The 25,385-nt window shown below is 41.5% G+C and overlaps 1 protein-coding gene across 6 annotated transcripts in view; it reads right to left on the bottom strand.

Moving 5' to 3' along the window:
- hivep1 (HIVEP zinc finger 1) overlaps window positions 1–16,123 on the bottom strand; it is a 281,993-nt gene extending 265,870 nt beyond the window's left edge. For 4 of the 6 annotated variants that reach the window (XM_073023913.1, XM_073023909.1, XM_073023912.1 and 1 more), the window contains exons 1-2: window positions 15,515–15,587; window positions 2,542–2,665 (exon numbers count right to left, since the gene is read on the bottom strand). In XM_073023913.1, the coding sequence (XP_072880014.1) occupies window positions 2,542–2,593 (52 nt within the window). In that variant the 5' untranslated portion in view covers window positions 2,594–2,665; window positions 15,515–15,587. Of the gene's footprint in view, window positions 1–2,541; window positions 2,666–15,514; window positions 15,588–15,738; window positions 15,870–15,893 lie in introns of those variants that run through there. The other 2 variants (XM_073023908.1, XM_073023907.1) reach the window with 2 other exon arrangements.
- Window positions 16,124–25,385: the final 9,262 nt, after the last annotated feature.

The following is a 25,385-nucleotide window of genomic DNA, read 5'->3' on the forward strand; positions in this document are numbered from 1 at the left end:
CCGCTTATGTGAGAGGATATAACGAACCACTTTGTTCAGAAAGGTGCAGCCCAACAGAACAAACCCAACCCACATAATAACTTCTGCCAAAACACAGACAATTCATACCACAGCTTTTTTTTAATGCATTAAGTAGGAAGTAAATTTCAAACCTTGTGTTTGCATTTCACAAAAACTGCACTCAAGATAAGCTTCTGGATTTAGACAGAAAAACATTCTGCCTAAACCAGTCAGGGAATTGCATTTAAAACAATGGCTGGAAGAAAACAGCTCATACAAATTAAGAAGTCATTTTTAAAAAGATACAAAATACATCTCACTCCAGCACAGAGAAACTAGTGACTAAAAAGCAATTTGCTTTGGTCTGTGTCATATCTAGGATTCCATAAGAGCAATAGCTGGCTTCATCATGTCTACCCAAGAAGGGAAAGATCTGGTGTTCACTCTATTGTCAAAAACCTGTCAGAGAAGCATTGTGCAAATTATGTAATCAAACTAAGCCATGATTTCATCCGAAATATATAACATGCCAAGCCCTGGGCTTACAAATTAAGCATTTCTTCATGAGTCCATTTATTCAGTCACAGGCTAGGGAGAAATAATAAGGTCATCAGGTAAGAACCATGATTACAATATCACCATCTCCAAGGCCTGTAACTAGAATCAATTTCCAGTAAGCACAATTCTTCCTGTAACTCTGTATCATTGGACTGTTGATAATGATCGTGTAGTTTCAAGATAGTCTATTCTCTGACTCACCATGAGCACTTATGAAAAGTTTGTTGCTTTGGAAATTAAAACCACACTGTTTTACAGAACTAAATTGTATTTTGATGGTGGCAGTATTTTCATGAGGAGTTATCTGGAACAATGGTGCTCCTCAGTGTTTTGAGAAACTGTTTATGCATTGATTAATTTTACTCAAAAGACCATGCACCAGGGATAAAAATGCAAACTGTTAATGTGTAATTCATGAAATATCTAAAACCCTGTCAATTGATGGTTAGATAGACACAGCCACCATCACTTCCAAGTCATGTGTTATACCAACTTGAAACACATCTTTGTACCTGAAAATAATCATGAAATACCCCACCCTGAAACTAGCATGAGTGCAGGGGTTCAAGACAGCTTTATACATCCATCTGAGAAGAAGGTTTATAAATACTGACCTTGATAGTAACAGTTATATCCCAGAAATAAATTTTAAAAACAACCAGAAAAATACTGCTGATTAACAAATTAACTGCTGTGCTGATAATTGTCATGCATTCTTTATTGGCAAATTTAACTATAACTATGATATCACTTGTGTAAAATTCTCATGGCCCACCTATGGCACAGGCTCAGTATAAGATCATACTTCAATATTTCACTCCTTTAGTTGGAGGACTGAAGGCTGCTTTGGAACTGCTTAAGAGAGTCACAACCTGCTTGGTTAACAACTGTGGAACCCATGTCCCTCACTTTCCTGTTGGGTTCTCCTTTAAACATCTTTCATTTGCGCCCACGACCCCTTATTGTCTTTAGTGCTCCTAACTGCATGTCCAAATGACAAACCATCCTATTCCAATCCATGATCAATCAGCACCCTTAACTCTGTGGCTCTTAATTCTTAATCCCATATTTGATGGACCATATTGAACAAATTCAAACCCCTAACTCTTCACTGATTCCACTGGCCATCAGGCCAGCTCAAACCAATTCACCATCACCTCCAAAAACTCATGCTGCAAACAAGTGCCAATATTATCTGCAATCAATCATTCAGAATGCCATCCCTAATGACATCAGAAATTGACATAATTGATCTCCAATCTAGCACTATTAGGTCACATCAAACTTAAATGCTGATTGATGTCATCATCTGTTTACCCAGACTCTTGACACATGTTGATGCCCATCCCTATGTGGTAACCCTGCAACTCCTGTCAAATACTTGCATACATTTGCATACAGTTGAAAAAAGTTGAATTTCCCCATGGGGATGAATAAAGTATCTATCTATCTATCTATCTATCATTTTTGGAAACCAATCAGCACAAACAAATTTTACACCACATGATTTTTGTTTTTAAGTTATAGCTGAAAGTCAAGAAAAGCAATGGGATCAGATTCAAGTTGATGGACTCCTCAATATTGCTGCCTATATGTTGAAAATCAGAAATCTAACCAAAATTATCTACAGGCAATCCTCAAGTTATGCAAAGGTTCCATTACTGAGAACTAAGTGCAAAATGGTTTCTCTGTAAGGCAGAAACAACCATGTTCTATACTATATCACTCCACATACACTTGCTGTAATTCTTTCTTTCCACTGAATAATTACCATAACACTATCCATAATTTGACTAATAGAATACATAGTATGTTATATCCTGTCATTAATGAACACCATGAAACACTATTATTATGGCTACCTTAAAAATGCTTTAAAATGTTTGAGTCAATTCGTGTAAAGACAGATTCCTGTACATCAGGTCATTTGTAACTCAGGGAGCCCCTGGATTTAAAATTCTTCAAAATCTCAAAAGTTCTTACCTCTCAAAGGTTTAGGATTAACCTGTTTCCGACGTGGCATGTTCAGCCTCATCCAAGAGAAGGTCAGAGAGAGACAGAGATGGCGGAGAGTCCGCCAGGTACTGACCAAACACCATCAACACAACTAGAAGAGAGAAAAAAAAATTGCAAGTTATATAAAAGCCAATGATAAAAATTCATAACTATGAACTATGATGGAAATACTCAGGTCAGACCATATATGTAGAGGTACAACACCATTCTGGAATCTATAGTTCCCTGCACAAAGATGTTGCCTGAATTCTACAGTATTTATTTATTGTCACACAGCGCAGAATAGGCCCTCCCGGCCCTTCAAGCTGCGCCACCCAGCAATCTCCTGATATAAACACTAGCCTAATCAAGGGTCAATGACCAATTAACCTACCAACCCCCACGTCTTTGGTCTGCGGGAGGAAACCGGAGCACCCAGAAGAAACTCAGGGAGAACATTAAAACTCCTACAGACAGTGGCGGTAATTAACCCAGGTTGCCTGTACTGTAAAACACTGTGCTAACCACTACGTTACTTTGCCACCCAGCGTTCTGCAACTACAGAACATTGAGCAATTCCTGCATTACACCTCCAATTACAAAAAACAGACCTTAAATCTGTGTCTTTTTAAGAAAAACTAATCTAACTAACCACTAACTAATAAAGAGAAAAAAAAGGAAGGAAAAAAAATGGGCTGGCTATAGTATCTATAAAAAGACAAAGAATCATCAGTGGCCCCAACTCCAATCCTCTCAACATACATATAATCAAAACCGAAAAACAAATAGGATTGGAACAGGGTTGAATTACATCATGTGAAAGTATTGAATAAGTGGCCTCCAAGTCTTTTCAAATTTAATAGAAGGGTCATATATGACACTTCTAATTTTTTCCAAATTTAGACATAACATAGTTTGAGAAAACCAATGAAATATGGTAGGGGGTTTAATTTCTTTCCAATTCAACAAAATAGATCTTCTAGCCATTAATGTAAGGAATGCAATCATCCGACAAGCAGAAGAAGATAAATGAATTGACTCAATCATTGGTAAACCAAAGATTGCAGTAATAGGCTGAGGTTGTAAATCAATGTTCAATACCGTGGAAATAAAATCGAAAATGTCTTTCCAATATTTTTTCAAAAGTGGACATGACCAAAACATATGAGTTAAAGAAGCTATCTCAGAATGACATCTGTCACATATAGGATTTATATGGGAAGAAAAACGAGCCAAATTATCCTTGGACATATGAGCCCTGTGCACTACTTTAAACTGTATCAATGACTGTTTAGCACATATAGAGGATAAATTAACTAATTGCAGAATTTTATCCCAATTCTCAATAGGGATAGTAAGGTTAAGTTCTCTTTCCCAATCATTTTTAATCTTATATAAGGCCTCTGAACGGATTTTCATAATTATATTGTAAACATTTGATGTTACACCTTTCTGAAAAGGATTTAGTTCTAACAATTTCTCCAAAATACCAGAAGAAACAAGATTTGAAAAGGTAGGAAGTACAGTGTTTAAAGAAATTCCTAATCTGTAAATATCTAAAAAAATGAGATCTAGGCAAATTATATTTATTAGATAATTGTTCAAAAGACATAAAACAATTATCCAAAAATAAATCAGAAAATCGTAGTATACCTTTAGTCTTCTAAGCTGAATAAGCTTGGTCCATAATAGAGGGATGAAAAAAGAAATTGGATACAATAGGAATTGCTAAAACAAACTGATTCAACCCAAAAAATTTCTGAAATTGAAACCATATACGTAAAGTGTGTTTGACTATTGGATTGTCAATTCATTTATGCAATTTAGAAAGAGCAAAGGGAAGAGAAGCCCCTAAAATAGAACCCTATGAAAATCCTTGTACAGATTTAGTTTCCAGATTTACCCAATGAGGGCTAGGAGATAAATCCAAATCCCTTAACCAACAATTCAAATATCGAATATTAATTGCCCAATAATAAAATCTAAAATTAGGCAATGCCAATCCACCTTCCTTCTTTGACTTCTGTAAATATCTTTTACCTAATCTAGCATTTTTATTCTGCCATATATATGAGGAAATTTTTGAATCAACATTGTCAAAAAAGGATTTTGGAATAAAAATTGGTACCGCTTGAAATATATATACTTGGGTAAAATAATGATCTTAATAGCATTAATCCGACCTATCAGAGATAAAGATAATGGTGACCATTTAGTAAACAAACATTTAATCTGATCAATTAAGGGTAAAAAATTAACCTTGAACAACTCCTTATGATTTTTTTGTAATTTTAATCCCTAAGTATATAAAAAAGTCATTTACTAATTTAAAAGGTAAATTTCCATAAATTGGAACCTGTCTAGTTAAGGGGAACAATTCACTCTTATTAAGATTCAATTTATACCCAGAAAAATTACTAAACTGAGCCAATAATGATATAACTGCAGGAATGGATTTCTCAGGATCAGAAATGTATAATAACAGATCATCTGCGTATAATGATAATTTATGTATATCTATCCCGCGAGTAATGCCAAAAATGTTAGGTGATTCTCTAATAGCAATTGCCAAAGGTTCCAGAGCAATATCATATAATAATGGACTAAGAGGACAGCCTTGCCTGGTACCCCGAAATAAACGAAAAAAGGGAGATCTTTGATTATTAGTAAAAACCAAGGCTACTGGAGTATGATATATCAATTTAATCTAGGATATAAATGTCGGACTAAAATTAAACTTCTCAAACACAGTAAATAAATATGGCCATTCAACTCTATCAAATGCTTTCTCTGCATCTAATGAAATGACACATTCTGAGGTACTGCGTGAAGGAGTATAAACAATATTCAATAATCTAATATTGAAAAAAGAATAGCGATTTTTAATAAAACCAGTTTCATCCCCCAAAATAATTTGAGGTAATACCTTCTCCAGCCTGGTCACCAATAACTTGGAAAAGATCTTGGAATCTACATTCAATAGAGATATTGGTCTATAGGATGCACAGTCAGTAGGGTCTTTATCTTTTTTCAATATTAAAGAAATAGAAGCGCTATAAAAAGATTGTGGTAATTTACCTAGTCTAATCGCTTCTTCAAAAACCCTGCATAACCAAGGAGAAAGAGTAGAGGAAAAAAACTTTAAAAATTCCACTGTATACCCATCTGGACCTGGTGCTTTCCCGGAATTCATAGAGGAAATAACACCTTTAATTTCTGCATCCATAATAGGAGTTTCTAATATTAAAAGTTCTTCAGATGATAATTTTGGAAAATTCAATTTCCCTAAAAAATCATGCATGGTATTATGATCATGAGGAAATTCAGAATGATACAGGGAGGTATAAAAATCTTGAAAAGATTTGTTTATCTCATCATTATTAACTGTCAGTTCACCATTCTGTTGGCGAATCTTAATAATTTGACGTTTAACCGAAGCATTCTTCAATTGGTTAGCTAACAGTTTACCCGATTTATCACTATGTATATAAAAATCACTTCTGGTTTTCATTAATTGATTTTCAATTGAAGATGTAAGTAATAAACTGTGTTCCATTTGAAGCTCAACCCTTTGTTTGTAAAGCTCCTTACTAGGAGCAATCGAATATTTCTTGTCAATTTCTTTAATCTTATCAACCAATAAAAGAGTTTCCTTCTTAATACGTTTTCTCAAACCAACAGAATAGGAGATAATCTGTCCACGTATCTATGCTTTAAAAGTGTCCCAAAGTGTTCCACAGGAGATTTCATCCGTGGAATTAGTTGAAAAGAAGAAATCAATCTGTTCCTTTATAAATTTAATGAAATCCGGATCTTGTAATAAGGTAGAATCAAATCACCATTGCTTAATACTAGAAGCTGTGTCCATTAATTTAATAGAAAGTTTCATTGGAGCATGATCAGAGATGGCTATAACATCATAATTACAACCAATTACAGATGGAATAAAACGAGAGTCAATGAAAAAGTAGTCAATTCTCGAGGAAGAATGATAAACGTGAGAAAAATGAAAACTTTTTGTCCTCAGGATATAGAAATCTCCAAATATTGAAAATTCCAGTATCAGTCAAAAAAGAATTGATATAAGTGGCCGACTTATTTGGTAAAGTCTAAATGGATATAGATCTATCCAGCAAAGGATTTAAACAACAATTGAAGTCACCACCCATTATTAACATATATTCATTTAGATTAGGTAGAGAAGTAAATAAAGACTTAAAGGAATCAGGATAATGCACGTTTGGAGCATAAACATTAACCATAGCAACCTTATTAAAAAGTAACCCAGTAATTAACAAAAATCTACCATTCGGATCCGAAATAATATCGTGTTGAACAAATGTAATAGAGGAGTCAATAAAAACTGAAACTCCTTTTACTTTGGCATTGGAATTCCAATGGTACTGTTGACGCCTCCAAAATCTAAAAAAAACGTTGAATGTCCTCTTTCCTCACATGAGTTTCTTGTGCAAAAATAATATGCGCTTTCAGTCTTTGGAATACTTTAAAAATCTTTTTCCGTTTAATCGGATGGTTTAAGCCATTAGTATTCCAAGAGACAAAATTAATGGTCTGAGCCATATTTCTAAAATCAACCCTTTGGTATATAAAGAGTTAACCAAAGTATGAACTCATGCACCCGGAAGAGGAACAAAAATAAGTGGAGGAACCCGAAATGATGACACATCGGACATTTTAGTAGTTTGAAATCACCCCAAATGAAAAAACTAGAAAAACTAATAAAAAAAACTAATAAAAAGACCAATTTTTTTTTCTCTTTTCTGTTTTTTTCAACATGATATACCTAGTTTTTTTTTTGTTGTTTCATTTATATGATAGTTGTATCATTCATGATTTGGGAAGACTTAAATATATTGTACTTATTGCTTGTGTATCCTTTTATGTTCATTTTAATTTTGTAATCCCATTAACTATGTATTAATCTTATCATGTTGATATTAATAAAAAGATTGAAAAAGAAAGAAATCTGTGTCTTCTTTTTGGAAAGATGGGGGAAAACAATTTACAATGACCATGAGGGAATGCATGCTGGAGTAATTCAAATGAAATCTTTAAATACTTCTAATATAATCGGCTCTCCTTATCCGCGTGTTCCGCATGCGCAAATTCAACCAACTGCAAATCGCAAAAACCCTGAAGTGCTCTTCCAGCACTTGTTCGATCCTTCAATGGAACGAAGCCTCTGTGTCACCAGAGGGATAACAGCAGATTTGTTTGATGATGCAAAGAGAAAGAAGAAACAGCTTCCTATAACAATGTTTCTAACTAAAGCATCTGCAATTCTGAAGTCTTGACGTTCAATGCTTGAAGATCCTAAGCCCTCAACCTCCACAGTTCCTGACTTTAGTATTATTGAGTCTCCTCCAAAGTGTCCTTATTCCCTAAACAAGACAGTGTAACAACTACTGTATGGGTATTACAAGTTTTACTTGTTGTTTGATCATCATTTGTCTCACGTCTCATTCGCTCGCTGCTTGTGTTGTGAGCGAGAGGAACATGTACAGTTTTTTTTCTTGTCAATATTCCCTGAACAAGACAGTGTAACAACTATTTACATAGCATTTCCATTTTATTAGGTCAGTGGTCCCCAACCAAAAAAAAGGAAACGATATGATTTGGCGATATGAAATGATATGAGTCAGCTGCACCTTTCCTCATTCTCTGTCACGCCCTCTGTTGAACTTGAACTCACGCAAGGTCATTACCCACGTGAGGTCATCAGTCGCCTAAACGCAGTGATACCCTCACGCCAGGGATCACTGGTTGGCCTTGGGTAACCAGCCGCCTTGTGCAGCCGGTGGGAAGTGCCGTTGCTACTGGCTTGGAGTGTGGACAGATGGGCGCCACCTCTAAACCTGTTTAGCATACCAAATGTTTATGGGGAATCTGGTGCTAATATATTCGCAGACAACCTAATTCAGGCTCAAAATTTCGTAAGTAGCAGAGCAGCTACCTCGCTGCGACCTACTGAAAGTCATCCCTCGAGCCAAACTTTTGTCAGCGCCTGTCACACTCCTCCTCGCTCTCCAGACTGCGACTGCTGTGGCCCTGGCGCGGGGACCTCCGGCCCTTACCTTGTCCTCTTACCCCACCCACGACCAGCCGCACCTGGCCAAGGCGTCTGGCGGTGGGCAGGTGGGAGCCTGAAGCTTGGGCCCAGAGGCTATCTATTGAGGCAATGAAGCCCTCAAAACTGCTTCAGCACAAACCAGTTGAGTTTTTTGAGCGGAAAAAACATGAGCAAGTGGGACAGAAGCAAGTGCTAAGAGCCACGAAAACTAAATTGTGGAATGGACTGGACATAAGGAACCCCCTATGAGTATCGCTCTCTCCCATCATCCCTTGTCTTGTTGCAGGGAAACAAGTCCAGGGCTCCCACTGATTCAGTGATATTGGTGTGAAGCAATGATTTTATATGTTCATACGAGGAAAATATGCACTGTGTTTAATATCCAAACATTACTTAAAATGTTATGATGCTATTGACTTATAATTGATTTTCACTATATTCACATAAGGAAAATATGCGCTGTGTGTTTAATATTAAACTCATCAGATAAACCCTTTTAGAACCAAAATTGAGTGTATTAGCCACTTATAAGTGACTCATAGTTGACATATCACCTATATTCCGGTCGTGATTAACACCCCCTACCGTCGGCCGGTCCGCAAGAATGTTGTCAATATTAAACCAGTCTGCGGTGCACAAAAGGTTGGTGACTCCTGTAATAGGTGTTATAAGTTCTGTAATCTATAGACGATTGGAAGCTTTGCTCGCCTCACATCTTGTTCTTTCATTGCTTGTGTTGTGAGCGAGAGGAACATGTACAGTTTTTTGTCTTGTCAATATTCCCTAAACATTACAGTATAACAACTATTTACATAGCATTTACATTGTATTAGGTATTATAAGTAATCTAGAGATGATTTAAAGTATACAGGAGGATGTGCGTAGGTTATAAGCCAATACTACGCCATTTTATATAAGGGACTTGAGCGTCTGAATTTTTTGGTGTCCACGGAGGGGTCCCGGAACCAATCCCTCGCAGATAAGGAAGGCCTTATGCATGTTAGATAACAAAACAATGTCTGAAATCACAGATCTTCCTTCATACTTTTTGGTACAAATTATACATGCAAAAAAAATGTTTTTCTTCCTCATCCCACTCCAAATCTATTCATGAATATTCAATGCTATCATTCTTATGCACCCAACCACACAACTGGAAAAGATCTTCTGTTTCAATATAATGTCCTTATTCAACAACTGAGTGAAGAATTTTAGCACAAGTTAAAATCAACTACACTTCAAAAGTAATTTGTTGGAAGTGAAGCAATTTGAAGACTGAACATCTAAATATCCAGTGTAAACTAAGTGACATTTCTTTCAATTCTGGATAAATCATTAAGGCCCATATCTGACTCTCTTACTAATCAAGAGTAGGAGGTTCAGAAAAAAATTATGTTATTGAAATAAAAGATGGACTTCTGAATTTCAGGCCTTACACAAGACTAGAATGTGGAATCAGAAATCAGGGGCACAGTTAAAGAGCAAGTCTCAGATGGAGCATATTTACTGGAAAGCAGCACAAAATGGAATTTGTGTAACCCTGGAGAGCGAGATAACGTTTAAACTATCAAGGCACTGACACACCCTACTGTGATTGAAGAGCCACTTGGCATTCAAAGTTATATCTGTAAGAATCCTATATTCAATCCAGCTTAGTACAATTATATGTGCAGAAGATTAGTGCCGATGTGTACTTGATGATCAGCATGGACATGGTGAGTGTAAGATACTGTGTCCGTGTTGTCTAACGATAACACTATGATTCTATGAGAGGAAGGATATTTTGGGACACACCAACCAGACTAAGCTACTAAGACTGCATCTGCAGTCCAGTTCTCAGTCCTTAGTCTGGTAGGTTGTAGTTCAAGTCCTTATCTTGGATTTCTGCTTCCAACAGTTTTCAGTGGGTTCCAGGCCTTAGGAACCTTTTCTGTGGAAAAACTGTTTCTTCAACTCCTGTCTAATCCTCGTACTAACTAAATGAAATGTACTTATCCCTACCAAGGGGACTAAGTCAATTCCTGTCTTGGCATCTCATTGGTTTTATATCCCAATCAAATCTACGCTCATCTTCCTCTGTTCCAAAGGAAAGCAAAAAAAAGTACAGGTAAAAATTTATTGCAATATTTTCTTCTTAGAGGCACAATAAAGTCCTAAGATCACTGATGAACTTCATCACCAAGGGTACGTGTCTGTATCATGTGCCTAACAATGAACAATGAGGCAGCAATGCAGCATAGTAGTTAGCGTTAACTTTGCAGCACCAGCCATTAGGATTCAATTCCCACCATTGTTGTTAAAGAATTTATATGTTCTCCCTGTGACTGCAGGGGTTTCCTCCGGCCACTCCAGTTTCTCCCACATTCTCAGAAATACAGATTAGTAAGGGTTAGTAAATTGGTGCCATAAGCATAGCAACATTTGCGGGCTGCCCCCAGCACATCCTTCGACTGTATTGGTCATTGATACAAAATGATGCATTTCACTGCATATTTTGATGTTCAGATGCATACAGTACGTGTGAGAAATAAAGCTACTCTTTAATCCTAACCACATTTTTTTCTGAACCTCAATCATTCTTTAATTTCCAAACACAAACTCCCACCCCATCTATTTCAAAGAATGACATGATGATAAAAAAAATTAGGCATTGCTACTAAACACAAAAATATAACTGCAGATGCTGTGGATCAAAGAATATGTACACAACGCTGGAAGGACTCAGCAGGTCAGGCAGCACCCGTGAGAAAAGAGTAGCCAACATTTTGGGCCAAGACCCTTCATCAGGAATCCCCCCCCCCCCCCCATTCCTGATAAAGGGTCTTGGCCCAAAATGTTGGCTACTCTTTTCTCACGGGTGCTGCCTGACCTGCTGAGTTCTTCCAGCGTTGTGTACGTATTCTAGGCATTGCTACTATCTGTCTCACAATAAGAAAACAATGTGCATTCACATATTTCACGACCACAGAAACTACTGAAGCATGGAACAGCCAATGATAAACTGCATAAAGCTAAGCATCTTTCTTGAGCATTGCAAGCTCCCACTAAGAGTAATGTAATGCAACCAGAATGATGTGAGGACCAGGACAGACATGCTACTTTCGAAACAATGCTAAGGGATCTTCCACATCCATCAAAAACTTTAGATAGGACTTTGCTTTAATATTTCATCAGAAAGCAGGAATCGCTGGCTATGTTGCATTTCCTCAGTAACATATTAGATGACCACCTTAAATTTTTCTGCACAAGTCTCAGGAATTGTATGTGAACCTTCTGAGGAGACAAATGTTATTTGCCAGCAAATTTAACTCGAGTCTTCACAACAGAGTCAAAGGTCCCAAGAATATTAAATGGAAATCAAAATGAAGGGGGTCGGAAAGGCAGAGTGCTGAAATTGCTGTTAAAATTGTTGTCTCTTCAACAAGGACCCACTTATGAACAAGTGAATTAGATACATCTCTTCACACATCATGAGGCCTCTTGCAACCAGAATTAGCAGCTCAATGCAAGGACTGGTGAAGTAGATGAAAGCTAAAGTGCCAACAGAAATCAGGTGATGTGATGCAGTTAGAGCAAATGAAGGAGAGCACCGACTATATTGTATGTAGAGGGAATCAACGACAAAACCAGAAACCGGCATGAGGGGAAATACCAAAAAAATGTGAGAAGATGAGGAGCAGATATTAGAGTTACAGATAATAAATTGAGAGATGAAAGGAAAAGGGTGCCAATGATCCAAAGGGCAGGATGAGAAATGTGGTTCAGGGATAATTAGGGATGACTGGTAAATAGAACATACAACAGTACAGCACAGGAAAAGGCTGTTCAGCTGTATGCCAGATTAACTAAAATGCTGTCAATGTTCACATCCTGTGAATGAATATATTGTGAAAGAAGGTGGGAACCGATAATTGCAGGTGATTAGAGACAGATCACAGAGGAAGGGAAAGCACATCCGGAGGCAAAACTGGAGGTAGATCACACAGGAGGAAGGGAAGATGAATTTATGAGAATAGGGTATTTGTTCCAAAAGGAGGCAGACCACATTAGAGGTGTAGGCAACAGGAGAGGAGGAAGGTGACAGTGGAAGGCGTACATGCAGGAAATAGAAGAGACTGCAGAAGGAAGATCACCTAAAGGAGAGGATGCAGAGGAAGGAAGAAACCACAGATGGGTGGGAGGGGAGCAAATTATCTAGGATGGAAAGGTGAGATCAGATGCATGGGGAGTTGGAATCAGGCAGAAAGAGAACAGAATTTAATAAAAATACGCACAATACGTTGAGGAGTAAATCAGAGCAAGGTAGGAAGAATCACAAAATGAGGGAGGGGAGGGTATCAAAATGAAGTTGAAGAAAATGAAGAGGAGAGAGAGATCCCACAGGAGGAGCAATGGTAAAGATTCTACAGGGAGTCGACATAGGTGGGCAAAACTCTCACTCGAAGAGTAGGGTGGGGGTGTCATACAATGGGAAAGTTTCATTGGTGAAAGTAGAATAAACCACACAAATAAAAATCTCTGTGAATGGGGAAATTAAACCAAGGATCATATAAGAGAGGACAAGGATGACACAAGAGGTACAAGTGTGTTGTGCAGCAGTGTAGATCAGAGAGTGGAGAGGCATTCTGTTACAGGAAGAAGGAACACATGAGAGGCTGAATCATGCAACTGAAGGAAGAGCATTCAGGACAGAAAGTGAAATCCCCCAGGAAGGAACTTGGGGAATCACAAGAGGAAAATCCTTTAAGAGAGGGAGGGGAGTGGCCAAAGAGAAGAGAGAGAGATTGCATGGGAGTGTAAGGAGCAGCTCACAGAAGGGTAGAGTAGAACATTCAGACACAACAATCTCCCCCCACAGTGAAGAAACATGGAGTTTCATTCACACAGGACAGGGCAGCATGAACATTGTGGAGAGGATGAACAAAGGGAGAAAATATCAAAGGCCTTGGAATTATTCAAGAGGTGATACCTTACCATAACGCTCTCCAACAAGATGGCAGGAGGAAGGGACTTGACAAAGGGGAGGTGCTAAGGGATTCACAGACAGAAGGGGAGCGTAGCGATCACAGACAGATAGGCAATGATTTCAAAATATGAAGACATGAAAAGGGGGACATAAGCAGAGCTGGGGACAAATCACAGGTGCAGCAAAGGTGGTCATTTGCAAGGGAGGAAGAGAGATTTAAGAGTGGGGAAGGTGTTATCAGAGAGCTTGGGGCACCAAAGGGTGGGGGGAAATCAGAAGGGAGAGGGTACAAGGGAATCTGATGGGGGAAGAGGTTGGGGGAGGGATATCAGAGAAGGAGCTCAGAGGGGTATCTGGGGCAGGCAGGAAGGTGGATTGGAGTGGGTTAGAGGTCAGGGAAGGGGCTGGGATACAAAGGGGATCAGATGGAGGGCAGAAAGGAAAGATAAATAATGCGGAGGGGATAGGATGGCGGAATCAAATGGCGGCAGAATCAGTAAGGAGAGGGAATCACAGGGTGAGGGAATTGAGAGAAAGATGGGGGAATCAAAGGAAGAGGGGATTGAGGAATCAAAGAGAGGATCGAGGTAGGGTGGTAGGATTTACTGGGAGGGATTTCAGATGAGGGGCAAGGGCAAGAAAATGTGAATAGAGATTATGGAGGGGGCAACCAGGTGAATGGAGGGCAGGGAAGGGGAAATCAGAGGGGGTGAGGAAGGGAGTTTGGAGGGAAGTAGTTGGCAGCGAGGGAATATCAGTGGAAGGGGTACAGAAGGCAGAGGGGGAAATCAGAGGAAAGTGGGGTAGAGAGCAGGGGAATAAAGTGGAGGGGGTTAGGACATAGAGGGAAAATCAGATGGGGATAATGGGATGGGGTTGGGATAATGGGACAGGGGTTAGAATATGGGAACTAGGAGTAACAAGGCAGGGAGTGGGGGAAGTCAGTGGGGGAAATAGAGGGTAGGGAGGTGGGTCCACAATGTGGCAAGGAAGGAAGATCAGTTGAAGGGTAGGCAGGGGCATTGATGGCAGGAAGGGGGGAATCAGAAAGAGAGGGATTGGTGGGAGGGAGTGAGAACAGAGGGAGAGGGAGGTGTAGGGGGATTAAAAGTTGAGAATAAAACATGTTCACAGGGCAGGAATGGGGGATAGAGATCAGCAATGATATGTCAGAGGGAAGAACAGTGGTGGGACGTGGAGGGCAAGGAAGGTATAATCAGAGGGTATAAATGGCAGGCGCGAATCAGTGGAAAGGGGATAAGAGGGAACAATCACAGGGAGGGTTGTATAGAAGGTTCAGAGGGTAATACAGGGTGGGGAGGGAAACCAGAGGGGATAGAGAGTGTGGAGGGTATGGTCAGAGGGAGGGAGATAGAAGGTGACAAGGGGAAATCAGAGGAGGGTTATAGAGGTGGGGAGGGGGTATCAGAGATCAGAAAGAGTAGAAGGTGTGATCAGAGAAAGGGGATAAAACTAGAGGGGGAAACAGAGGGAGGCCAGAGAAGATGAGAGGCAAGCAGAATCACAGGGAGGGTTCAGGGGGCAATAAAGGGCGGGGATAGAGGGTATGATCAGATGGAGGGAGGTAGACGATAAGGAGAATCAGAGAGAGGGTTATAGAAAGGGGAAATGGATATGGAGTTATGGGGGATCAGAGAGCGTGGAGGGTGATATCTGAGGGACGGGATAAAACTGTGGAAGGGGATCAGAGGAAGGGGGAGCATCACAAAGAAGCGCTGCCGATCGCAGTGTGTGAGGCAAGGGGGGGGGGGAGATCGCACTGGAAGGAGGGGGCGAGTTCACGGACGGGTGTTTGCTGGGGAATCCTGTGAGGGCCGCCGCCTCGGATTGCCGGCTCTGCCCTGCCCGTCCTCCCACACCTCTCTCTCTCTCTCCGCTCTCACCTCCTCTTGTCTCGGAGCCGCAGCTGCTGCCAGGCTGCCCCATGACGTCAGCGGAGCTCCCGCCACGCCTCCCGCGCGCGCGCGCTCGCTGGCTGTCTGGCTCGTGCAGGGTGACGCGAGGGGGGCCACGAGACTCGAGGGTTGTGAGCGAAAGGAAAAGCCCGGGCTGGTCGGGAACGGGGCCGGCGCCCGAGTTCCCCCCACGGGAGGGCCCGCCCGCATACCTCGGAGTGACGGATATCCCGGAGGTTCCTCGCTGTCAGGTCACGTCGTGTCCTTCGCGCACATACATGCACACACTGGGCTTTCCCATGGCTCGGGGACCACCCCCTCCCCACAACCAGCGTCCACCGCCGCAATCAGAGTCTCGGGCATTTACCCCCAACTCTCTCTCCTCAATTAGTGGGCGGTGCTCTGCAAAGCCCCTCCGCCTCAGCGACAAGTGAAGGCCCCGCCGTTTGTTCCCATCGCTGCAAGCCGGAGGGGAAGGTGGAGCGACCTCCTGGCCTCCCCCTTCCCTGGGCCAGCGGCCAATAGAGGCGGTGTTCGTTCGCCGCTTGGTCAAGGTGTCGTTGCCCTACAAGTGCCTTCGATCCGGAAGCAATCAAGCGGCGGCTGCCGCGACCTTCCGCAGTGTACGGGCCCTAAGCTGATATAGACTGAGGCCGGGTTCCTGCTGTTGGTGCCCGACCTCGGCGTAATTCGGAGCACCGTCCCGGCATAAAACTCAAATTACAGAGCAAACACAAAGTTCACTGCAGATGCTGTGGTGCGATTCTTTGCAGGGTGGGAGTGTGTATTTTTTTTGCACAGAGTAGCCGTGCATTTTTTTTAGTTTTAAGGGTGTTACCTTCGAATTGTTTACTCAGCGGTTGCAAATATTTCTGAATTTTCCAGTTTACACGTCAGCTTCCGATAAGAGTGAAACCAAGCAGAAGTTTTCGCCTGCTTCTTGAACTTCCGTGGGTGACAAACATTTTAAGGTTCCCATTTGTACCAATATTTGCACTGATATTTTCCCACTGGAATCACTGCAATAAAGGCATTGGATACCCATTATGTTAAATAATCAGCAATAACAACACTTCTAATCCAAGACTCAGCTAGTCTTTGCTGTGCACCAAGCCGCCACCATGTACTAACTGAGTTATTGGGAAATCTCAAGTAATGTAACAAACTAATTGTGTAAATAAATATTTCACATTGAACGGTGATATCTTTGAATGCTATTATATAATTTCATTTTTTTATGGATAAAGTATAGTTTTGACAAATCTTTCTGCAAGAATATTTGTCCCCTCTATTTCAGATGCAAACAGTCCCTTCTGTACAGAACCTAACTTTCCTGGAATAGAACCCTATTATCTAAAAAATATGAAGCCCTCCTTCCTGCACCATCTCCTTAATCATGTGTTAAACTATTCTTCCTATTTCTGACTTCACTTGCACGTGGCATAGTAGCAATCCTAATTCCCTGAAATCACTCTGCAGGACCTCATCACACCTCCTACCTATGTCATTGGTACCAACATGGACCACAACCTCTGGCTGCTCAACATCCCATTTAAAAATGCTGTGAACTCGATGCGAGATGTCTCTGACTATGGCATCCGGGATACAACATACCATCTTGTTCTTGTCCACAGAACATCCTGTCTATTCCCCTAATGCAGGGGTTCCCAACCTTTTTTATGCCATGAACCAATATAATTAAGCAAGGTGTCTGTGTACTCCAGGTTTGGAACTTCTGCCCTAATGATTGAATGCCTTATTGCTACAGCTCGCCTCTTCTCCCCCATTCCCTTCCAAGCTACAGAGACCTAACCGCTGAGGCATTCCTCTGCTAGATCAGCCCCCAACAATATCCAAAGGGAGTTGTTGAGGAGAATGGCCTCAGGTATAGTCTGAACTAGCCTTTTTTTCCCTCCTGGCAGTCACCCAGTTACCTTTGTCCTACACATTGAGTGTAATTACCTCCTTGTATGTCCTGTCGATCAACCCCTCAGCCTCCTTAATGATCTGGAGTTTATCCAGCTCCAGCTCCAATTCCTGAACATGGTCTGTAAGAAGCTGCAGCTGGATGCACTTCTCCAGGGTGTAGTCATTAAGGAGACTGGAGACCACTACCCTGCCTGGCAACCCCACCGCTCTAACTGTACAATAAGAATAAAAGTATTTGATGTTGTGCGATGAAACAGATTTGATTAGGGAACTTATTGTTAAGGAACTCTTTGGAGGCAGTGAGTGTAAAATGATATAATTCACTCTGCAATTTGATGGAAAGAAGCTAAATTAGTGTCAGTATTACAGTTGAACAAAGGTAACTGCAGAGACAGGAGAGTGGAGCTGGCCAAAGTTGGTTGGAAGGGGACCCTAGCAGGGATAATGGTAGAGCAGCAATGGCAGAAGTTTCTTGGAGTAATTCAGAAAATGCAGGATTATTTCATCCCAATATAGAAGCATTCAAAAAGGAGGATAAGGCAACCATGGCTGCCAAGAGAAGTCAAAACATAAAAGCAAAAGTGAGGGTGCACAATATTGCAAGATTTAGCATGAAGGTAGAGGATTGGGAAGCTTTTTAAAAATTAACAGAAGGCAACTAAAAAAAAAGCATTAAGGAGAGAAAAGATTAAGCATGAAGGTAAGCTAGCTAATAATATAAATGATACCAAAAGTTTTTTTTCAGATAAATAAAGAGTGAAATGAAAGAATGGATATTAGACCAATGGAAAATTATGCTGGAGAAGTAGTAATGAGAACAAAGAAATGGCATTCAAAGTATTTTATCTCAGATGTCACTGTAGAAGACACCAGCAACGTGCCAGAAATTTGAGAAATCAGGTGGCAGAAGTGAATGAAGTCACTAGTACTGAGGCAAAGGTGCTTGGGAATCTGCAAGGTCTGAAGATGAATGAGTCATTTGGGCGAGACAATGGATGAGATTGTGGAGGCATTAGTAAGATACACGAGAGTCAGAAATGGTTCCAGAGTACAGGAGAATTTCAAATATTACTTCAGACTTTAAAAACAAAACAGACGCAAAAGGCAAGATATAATAGGCCAATTAGCTTGACTTCAATGGTTGGTAAGATTTTAGGGTCCATTATTAAGGATGAGATTTCAAATTACTTGGAAGCACACGATAAAATAGGTCAAAGTCAGCATGGTTTTCTTAAGGCAGGGGTTACCAACCGAGGGTCCATGGACCCCTTACTTAATGGGAATACTTAATACTTAAGTATACTTAAGTAATAAGTACTTAATTACTTAAGCATTACTTAATACTCTGTGGCATAAAAAGTTGGGAGCCTCTGCCTTAAAGGGAATTCTTTGAGAAGACAACAGGCAGGATAAACAAAGGAGAGTTAGTGGATGTTGATTAGTTTAATTGTTAAAAGCACTTTGATAAGGTACCACACATGAGACTGCTAAACAAGATAGAAGCCTGTGGTTTTCAAAGAAAAGGTATAGCATAGAAGATTGCTAACTGGCAGAAGGCAAAGAAGGGGATAAATGGGACCTTTTCTGATTGGCTGCTGATAGGGTAGGTGAAGTCTACTACTTTCATATTGTATGTTAAATATTCAGATGATGGAAATGATGGCTTTGTGGCCAAGCTTGTAGATGATACAAAGATAGGTAGAGTGGCAGATAGTGTTGAGAAAGAAAGACATCTGCAGGTGAACTTGGACAGGGAGGGAGAATGGACTAAAAAGTGGAATGAAGTGTAGGACAGTGTGTGGGCATAGACTATTTTATAACTAGGGAGCAAATTCAGAAATTGGAGTTGCAAAGGAATTTGGGAATCCCCATGTAGGATTCCCTAAAGGTTGAGATGGTAGGAAGGAAGGCAAATGCAATTTATTTTTAGGGCTATGATATAAGCAGCAATGTAATACTGAGGCTTTATAAGTCATTGGTCATACCACATTTGGAGTATAGTGAGTAGTTTTGGGCTACACACTGAAGGAAGGATGTGTTGGCATTGGAGAGAGTTTATTTGAATGATTCCAGGGATGAAGGGGTTAATACATACTTACTGTAATTCACAGTTTTTTCTATTAGTATGCATTGCATTTTACGACTGTTGCAAAGATAACAAATTTCACTACATTGGCCAGTGATATTAAACCTGATTCTGATTAAGATTCTTCAAATTTTGAGTGAGTGGACAAAACTTCAGCAATTGGAATATAACCTAGGAAAGCATGAGGTCATATACCTCAGCAGGAGAAACAAAGGATGACTGTTATCTAAATGAAGATTGGTGTACAGTGAGGGTGCAATGCAGAGGGATTTAGGTCTTGTGCATGAGTTGCAAATTCTTAGAATGCAGATGCAGCAAATAATTAAATGGCACATCAGTTTTTATTGCGGGACAATCACTGGAATTTAAAAATAGAGTGTATTGTTACATTTTGCTGAGGCTGAGGTTGAAGCTCTGTCTATAATTTTGGTCACCTTTTGCTCATGTGCTGTCGAAATGTATACTGAAAATGGTCATATGGTAATTTTTTAAGGGATTGATTGCTGGTTAAACTTCTTGCTTCTGCCCATTAGGATTTTGCAAGGCATTTTTGAGGATATCATTTGAGAAAACATTTTATCCTGACGTGGCTTGTTCATGAAGTGTAAGAAGATCATTACTGAAGATTTTGAGGATACTTTGTAAGCATACCACTCTAGAAATTCTAAATAGTAACATGAAACCTATGCTGTATGTTTGGACCTGCACTAACGTAAATATTATATTGCTATTTCACCAAATATTTCTCATTCCACCAAGATGTAATACTGAGCATCATAGGAAGTCATTCCTGCCTGTGGCCATCAAACTTTAAAACTCCTCCCTCAGAGTGTCAAGCACCCTGAGCCAATAGGCTGGTCCTGGACTTATTTCCACTTGGCATGATTAACTTATTATTATTTAATTATTTATGGTTTTATATTGCTATATTTCTACACTATTCTTGGTTGGTGCGGCTGTAACGAAACCCAATTTCCCTCGGGATCAATAAAGTATGTCTGTCTGTCTGTCAATATGCAACTTTTCCTTTCTCCTGCTAACGAGCAGTTCACTGTGCTTGCTGGCTCAATGTAAGCACCTGCTGATTCCATCTTGTATTACTCCAACCACTAAAAGGCACCTCCCTTCCAATTCACAACATTACTGGAAATGGTTATGTTACTTTTCAAATCATTGCAAAGAGGCACTGCAAGGGAAGGAGTGTGCCTTCTGATTTACATACAGACCTTCATACAATTATGGACAAGGCGACATGTCCTCTGTTCTATGTATATCAGGAAAGCTCAAAGAGTGGACATGATACTGGAAACATCAACAGAAAATGCTGCATAGATTAGACCATAGGAGATAAGACATAGGAGCAGAATTAGACTATTTGGCCCATTGAGTCTGCTCCACCTGATGCTTTATTTTTCTGCCCCTCAATCCCATTTCCTGACCTTCTCCCCATAACCTTTGATGCCTTGTCCAATCATGAACCTAAGTATCTCTGCCTTAAGTACACTCAACGACATGGCCTCCACAGTTACATGTGGCAACAAATACCACAAATTCACCACTGTCTGGCTAAAGAAATTTCTCTACATTTCTGTTTTGAATGGATGCCCCTCTCTCCTGAGGCTGTGCCTGCTTGTCCTAGACTTTCCTAACATGGGAAATATCCTTTCCACATCTTACCCTGTCTCGGCCTTTCAACATTTGAAAGGTTTCAATGAGATCCCCCGTCATCCATCTAAATTCCAGCGAGTACAGAACCAGAGCCATCAAACGTTCCTCGTATGATAACCCTTTCATTCCTGGAATCAACCTTGTGAATCTCCTCTGGATCCTCTCCAATACCAGCACATCTCTTCTAAGGTGAGGGGCCCAAAACTGTACATAATACTCAAGGTGAGGCCTCACCAGTGCCTTATAAAGCCTCAGTATCACATCCCTGTTCTTGTATTCTAGACCTCTTGATATGTATGCTTACATTGCATTTGCCTTCCTCACTAGCAACTCAACCTTTAGAGTGTTCTGCAGAAGGATCCCTTTTCATCTTAGAAGTTTGGATTTTCTCTTTTATGTTTTAGAAAATAGTCTGCGCATTTGTTTCTACTACCAAAGTGCATGACAATCCATTTTCCAACATTATTTCATTTGCCACTTACTCATTTTTCCCCAGAAACGTACACCTTCGCTGTTCTGCTGACATCCCTGCCAGCAACTCCTTCCAATTCACTTTGGCCAACTACTCATTGTGATCATTGGTTCCTAAGGGTTTTACCTTAAGCACCCTAATTGCCTCTGGTTCATTACATAACACCCAATCCAGTATAGCTGATCCCCTAGTAGGCTCAACGAGAAACTGCTCTAAAAAGCCACCTCTTAGGCATTCAACAAACTCACTCTCCAGTATGTTACGGGCAGGGACCTAGCACCTACCTCTCCTCAGGACCATAGCCTTCCCAGTCCATGAGCGACTGGAGGCTACGGCCCTGGCTATGAACGTTCAGCTGTTGATGCACCATGAAGTCCTCTAACTCATCGATGAGCCATGGGGGATGGGGGGTTGTCGACAGGACTCAGGAAAGGCTTGATGCTGGACACATGGTGGGATGAATGCGGTGGAGAGGTGGGGGAGCTTGAGACAGATGGCAGAAGGGCTGATGACTTTAGCAATGGGAAAAGGGCCAATGAAGCAAGGGGTGAGCTTGCAGGAATTAACCTTGAGGGGCAGGTTTCAGGTTGAAAGCCACACACGCTGTCCCTGGCGGTAACATGAGGCCTTGGAGCGATGGTGGTCAGCGTGACGCTTGATCCTAGCAGGGGCTCGGAGAAGGGCAGAGTGAGTACACCTCCATGTCTGCTGACAATGGCAGATGAATGCCTCAGCAGATGGAACACCAACCTCCACCTCCTAGGCAAGAAACAGTGGAGGTTGGTAGCCAAGGCAGCACTCAAAGGGAGACAGACTGGTGGATGAGGATGGCTGAGAGTTCATTCAGTCCCCAGTAATCAATGCATGGACATAAGGAACTGCACTTCTTTTCAACAAAGAAAAAACCGGCACCAGCAGGGGAGGAAGACGGCTGGATGATGCCTGCAGCCTGGGACTCTTGAATGTACTTATTCATGGCTTCGGTTACAGGTACAGACAGGGAATACAGCTGGTCCCTTGGGTAGATGTGCCAGGCAAGAGGTTAATGGTGCAATCATATGGAAGATGAGGCAGCAGGGAAGTGGCCCAGGGCTTGCTGAACACAGCCTTGAGGTCCATGTATCCAGGAGGGATGGCACTAAGTTCTGGAAATTCCTCGGGGGTGGAGATCTTGCCTTGGAGGCAAGGGGATCTGAGCATGGTGGAGGCAGTGGGAGTGACAGAATGGACTCCAGCCTACAATCTTGTGACTGAGCCAGTCAATGTGGGGTTGTGTTTAACTAACCAGGGATGGTCCAGAACAATGGGAGTTTGAGGAAGGTCAATAACATAAAGGGTTAACTCTTCATGATGGTTGCCAGATAAACTGAGACTCACCGGTGCCATGACATGAATGATGTTAGCCAGTCTCTGACCATTCAAGGCGTTGGACATCAATGGTGACTGGAGAGCAGATGTGGGTAACCCCCACTGGGCAGCCAAGCCGGAATCAATAAAACACCCCTCCACACCAGAATCGACCAAGACAGAGACTGCTCACGGACGCCCCTCTCCAGAGAAGCAGGTATGAGAATGAGTGATGTTGAGGAGGGCCGGACAGGGGTCACACTCACCAATACTCCTTATCCTACTGGTGAGCGCTTGGCTTTTACTGACAGGTGGAGATGAAATGTCCTGTTTGGCCACAGTACAGACAGAAGCAGGTGCTGGTTCTCTTTTGTCTTTCAGTCAGTGTCAGGCAGATATGGTCAACATGCATAGCTTTAGGCTCTCGAATGGGAATTGGAGATGGGGGCAAATGGCAGGGCAATATAGACTGATGAGCTTGGAAATCACCCAGTGCCCTCTAGAACCCTTCCCTCTGCGGCGCTGCTGAAGGCGAATATCAATACGGATGGCCAAGTCAACTAGGGCTTCAAAGGTGGCAGGAAGGTCCTGGGTGACCAGTTCATCTTTGATGGCTTCAGGAAGGTGTTGTATTGTGCCTCCAAGTTCCAGCCACTGGAGGTGGCTAGGGTCCGAAACTCTCTGGCGTAATTTGACTCAGTGCATGTGAAGTATTTCATGGCAACCTCTCTCCCATGTTTGGAACAATCAAACACTTTTCTCATCTCAGAAAATAACTGAAAACTAATGCAGAAAGGGAAGCCTGCCTCCCAGACAGCTGTTCCCCATTCTCTCACCGGACCAGACAGTTGAGTGATGTCATAGGTTACCTTGGCTTGATCAGTCAGCAATGTTGTTGGTTGTAATTCAAAAATGAGGGTGAACTGGGAAAGAAAAGAGCAGCAGGTACCGGGTTCACCCGAGTACATTTCTGGAGGAGGCAGACAGGGCTCTTGGACAGGAGGATCATACGAGGACATGGAGGTCAGGGTGGAAGATGCAGTCACAGAATGTTGATGGACATTCTAGGGCAGCTGGAGTGACTGAGTATGGGCCCCAAGATTGACTACATCATCAGGAAGTGACTCCGCTGCCCTGAACGCAGACTCCAGCTGGTTCTGGTGTCTCACCAGCATCAGTCCCTGTTGTTCCAGGATGGCTCTCAGACGACTAGGATCTGCTGGATTCATTCTGACCAGATTGTACTGTCAGGATGCTGATGCAGGGACCCAATTGCAGACCAAGTACTGTGCGCACTATGATATTTACTGAGTAGCAAATCGGGGGGGGGGGGGGGGGGGGCAACAAAGCCAGCATCAAAATTCAGGCAGAGATCAAAAATTCCAGAGAAATCCAAAAACCAGAATTGGGAAACAGGCCAAATCAATATTCAGACAGACAGAGTTTGGCTACAAATGCTGGAAATCCTCAGGAAAACTCAATGGCACAATCTGGCAACAAACTGGTGAAAACACAGGACTAAAATACACCGTGCAATAAATGGAGAGGCAGATGATAGGTGGAGCACAATGAGACACAAGTGGCAGCAAAACAGGTAATAATAAGAAACAGGTGAGAGACGGAGTACTCAGTAATACAGGGGCAGGAGTAGAGCAGGAGCGGGTACAAGAGCACATGGCAAATCAAAACCACAGACTGACAGCTGGGGGAAACACACAAAAAGACAGTTCAACTGGAGGTACTGACACATCTTTGTGATACCATGGGTTCTTAACTTGGTAAGCAGCCTCACATGTGGCACCTTGTCAAATGCCTTCTGAAAGTCCAAATATACAATATCCACTGCATTCCCTTTATCTATTCTACTTGTAATCTCCTCAAAGGTTTCCAACAGTTTCATCAGGCAGCATTTTCCCTGAAGGAAACCATGCTGACTCTGTACTATCTTGTCCTGTGTCACAAGTACTCCATCACCTCATCCTTAACAATTGACTCTAACATCTTCCCAACCGCTGTGGTCAGGCCAATTGGTCTATAGTTTCCTCTCTGCTGCTTTCCTCCTTTCTTAAAGAGTGGAGTAATGTTTGCAATCTTCCAGTCCTCTGGCACCATGCTAGAGTCAGATGATTTTTGAAAGATCAATTTCTAATGCCACCATAATCTCTAACGATACCTATTTCAGAACTCTAGGGTGCAGTTTATCTAGTCCAGGTGTCTTATGTACCTTCAGGTCTTTCAGCTTTTTGAGTACCTTCTCTCTTGTTACAGTAACTGCACCCACTTCTCTTCCTTCACACAATATAACATCAGGCACACTTCTTGAGTTTTCCACAGTGAAGACTGATGCAAAATACTCA

Source organism: Hemitrygon akajei, chromosome 20 (assembly GCF_048418815.1).
Source record: "Hemitrygon akajei chromosome 20, sHemAka1.3, whole genome shotgun sequence".
NCBI classification, from domain to species: domain Eukaryota; kingdom Metazoa; phylum Chordata; class Chondrichthyes; order Myliobatiformes; family Dasyatidae; genus Hemitrygon; species Hemitrygon akajei.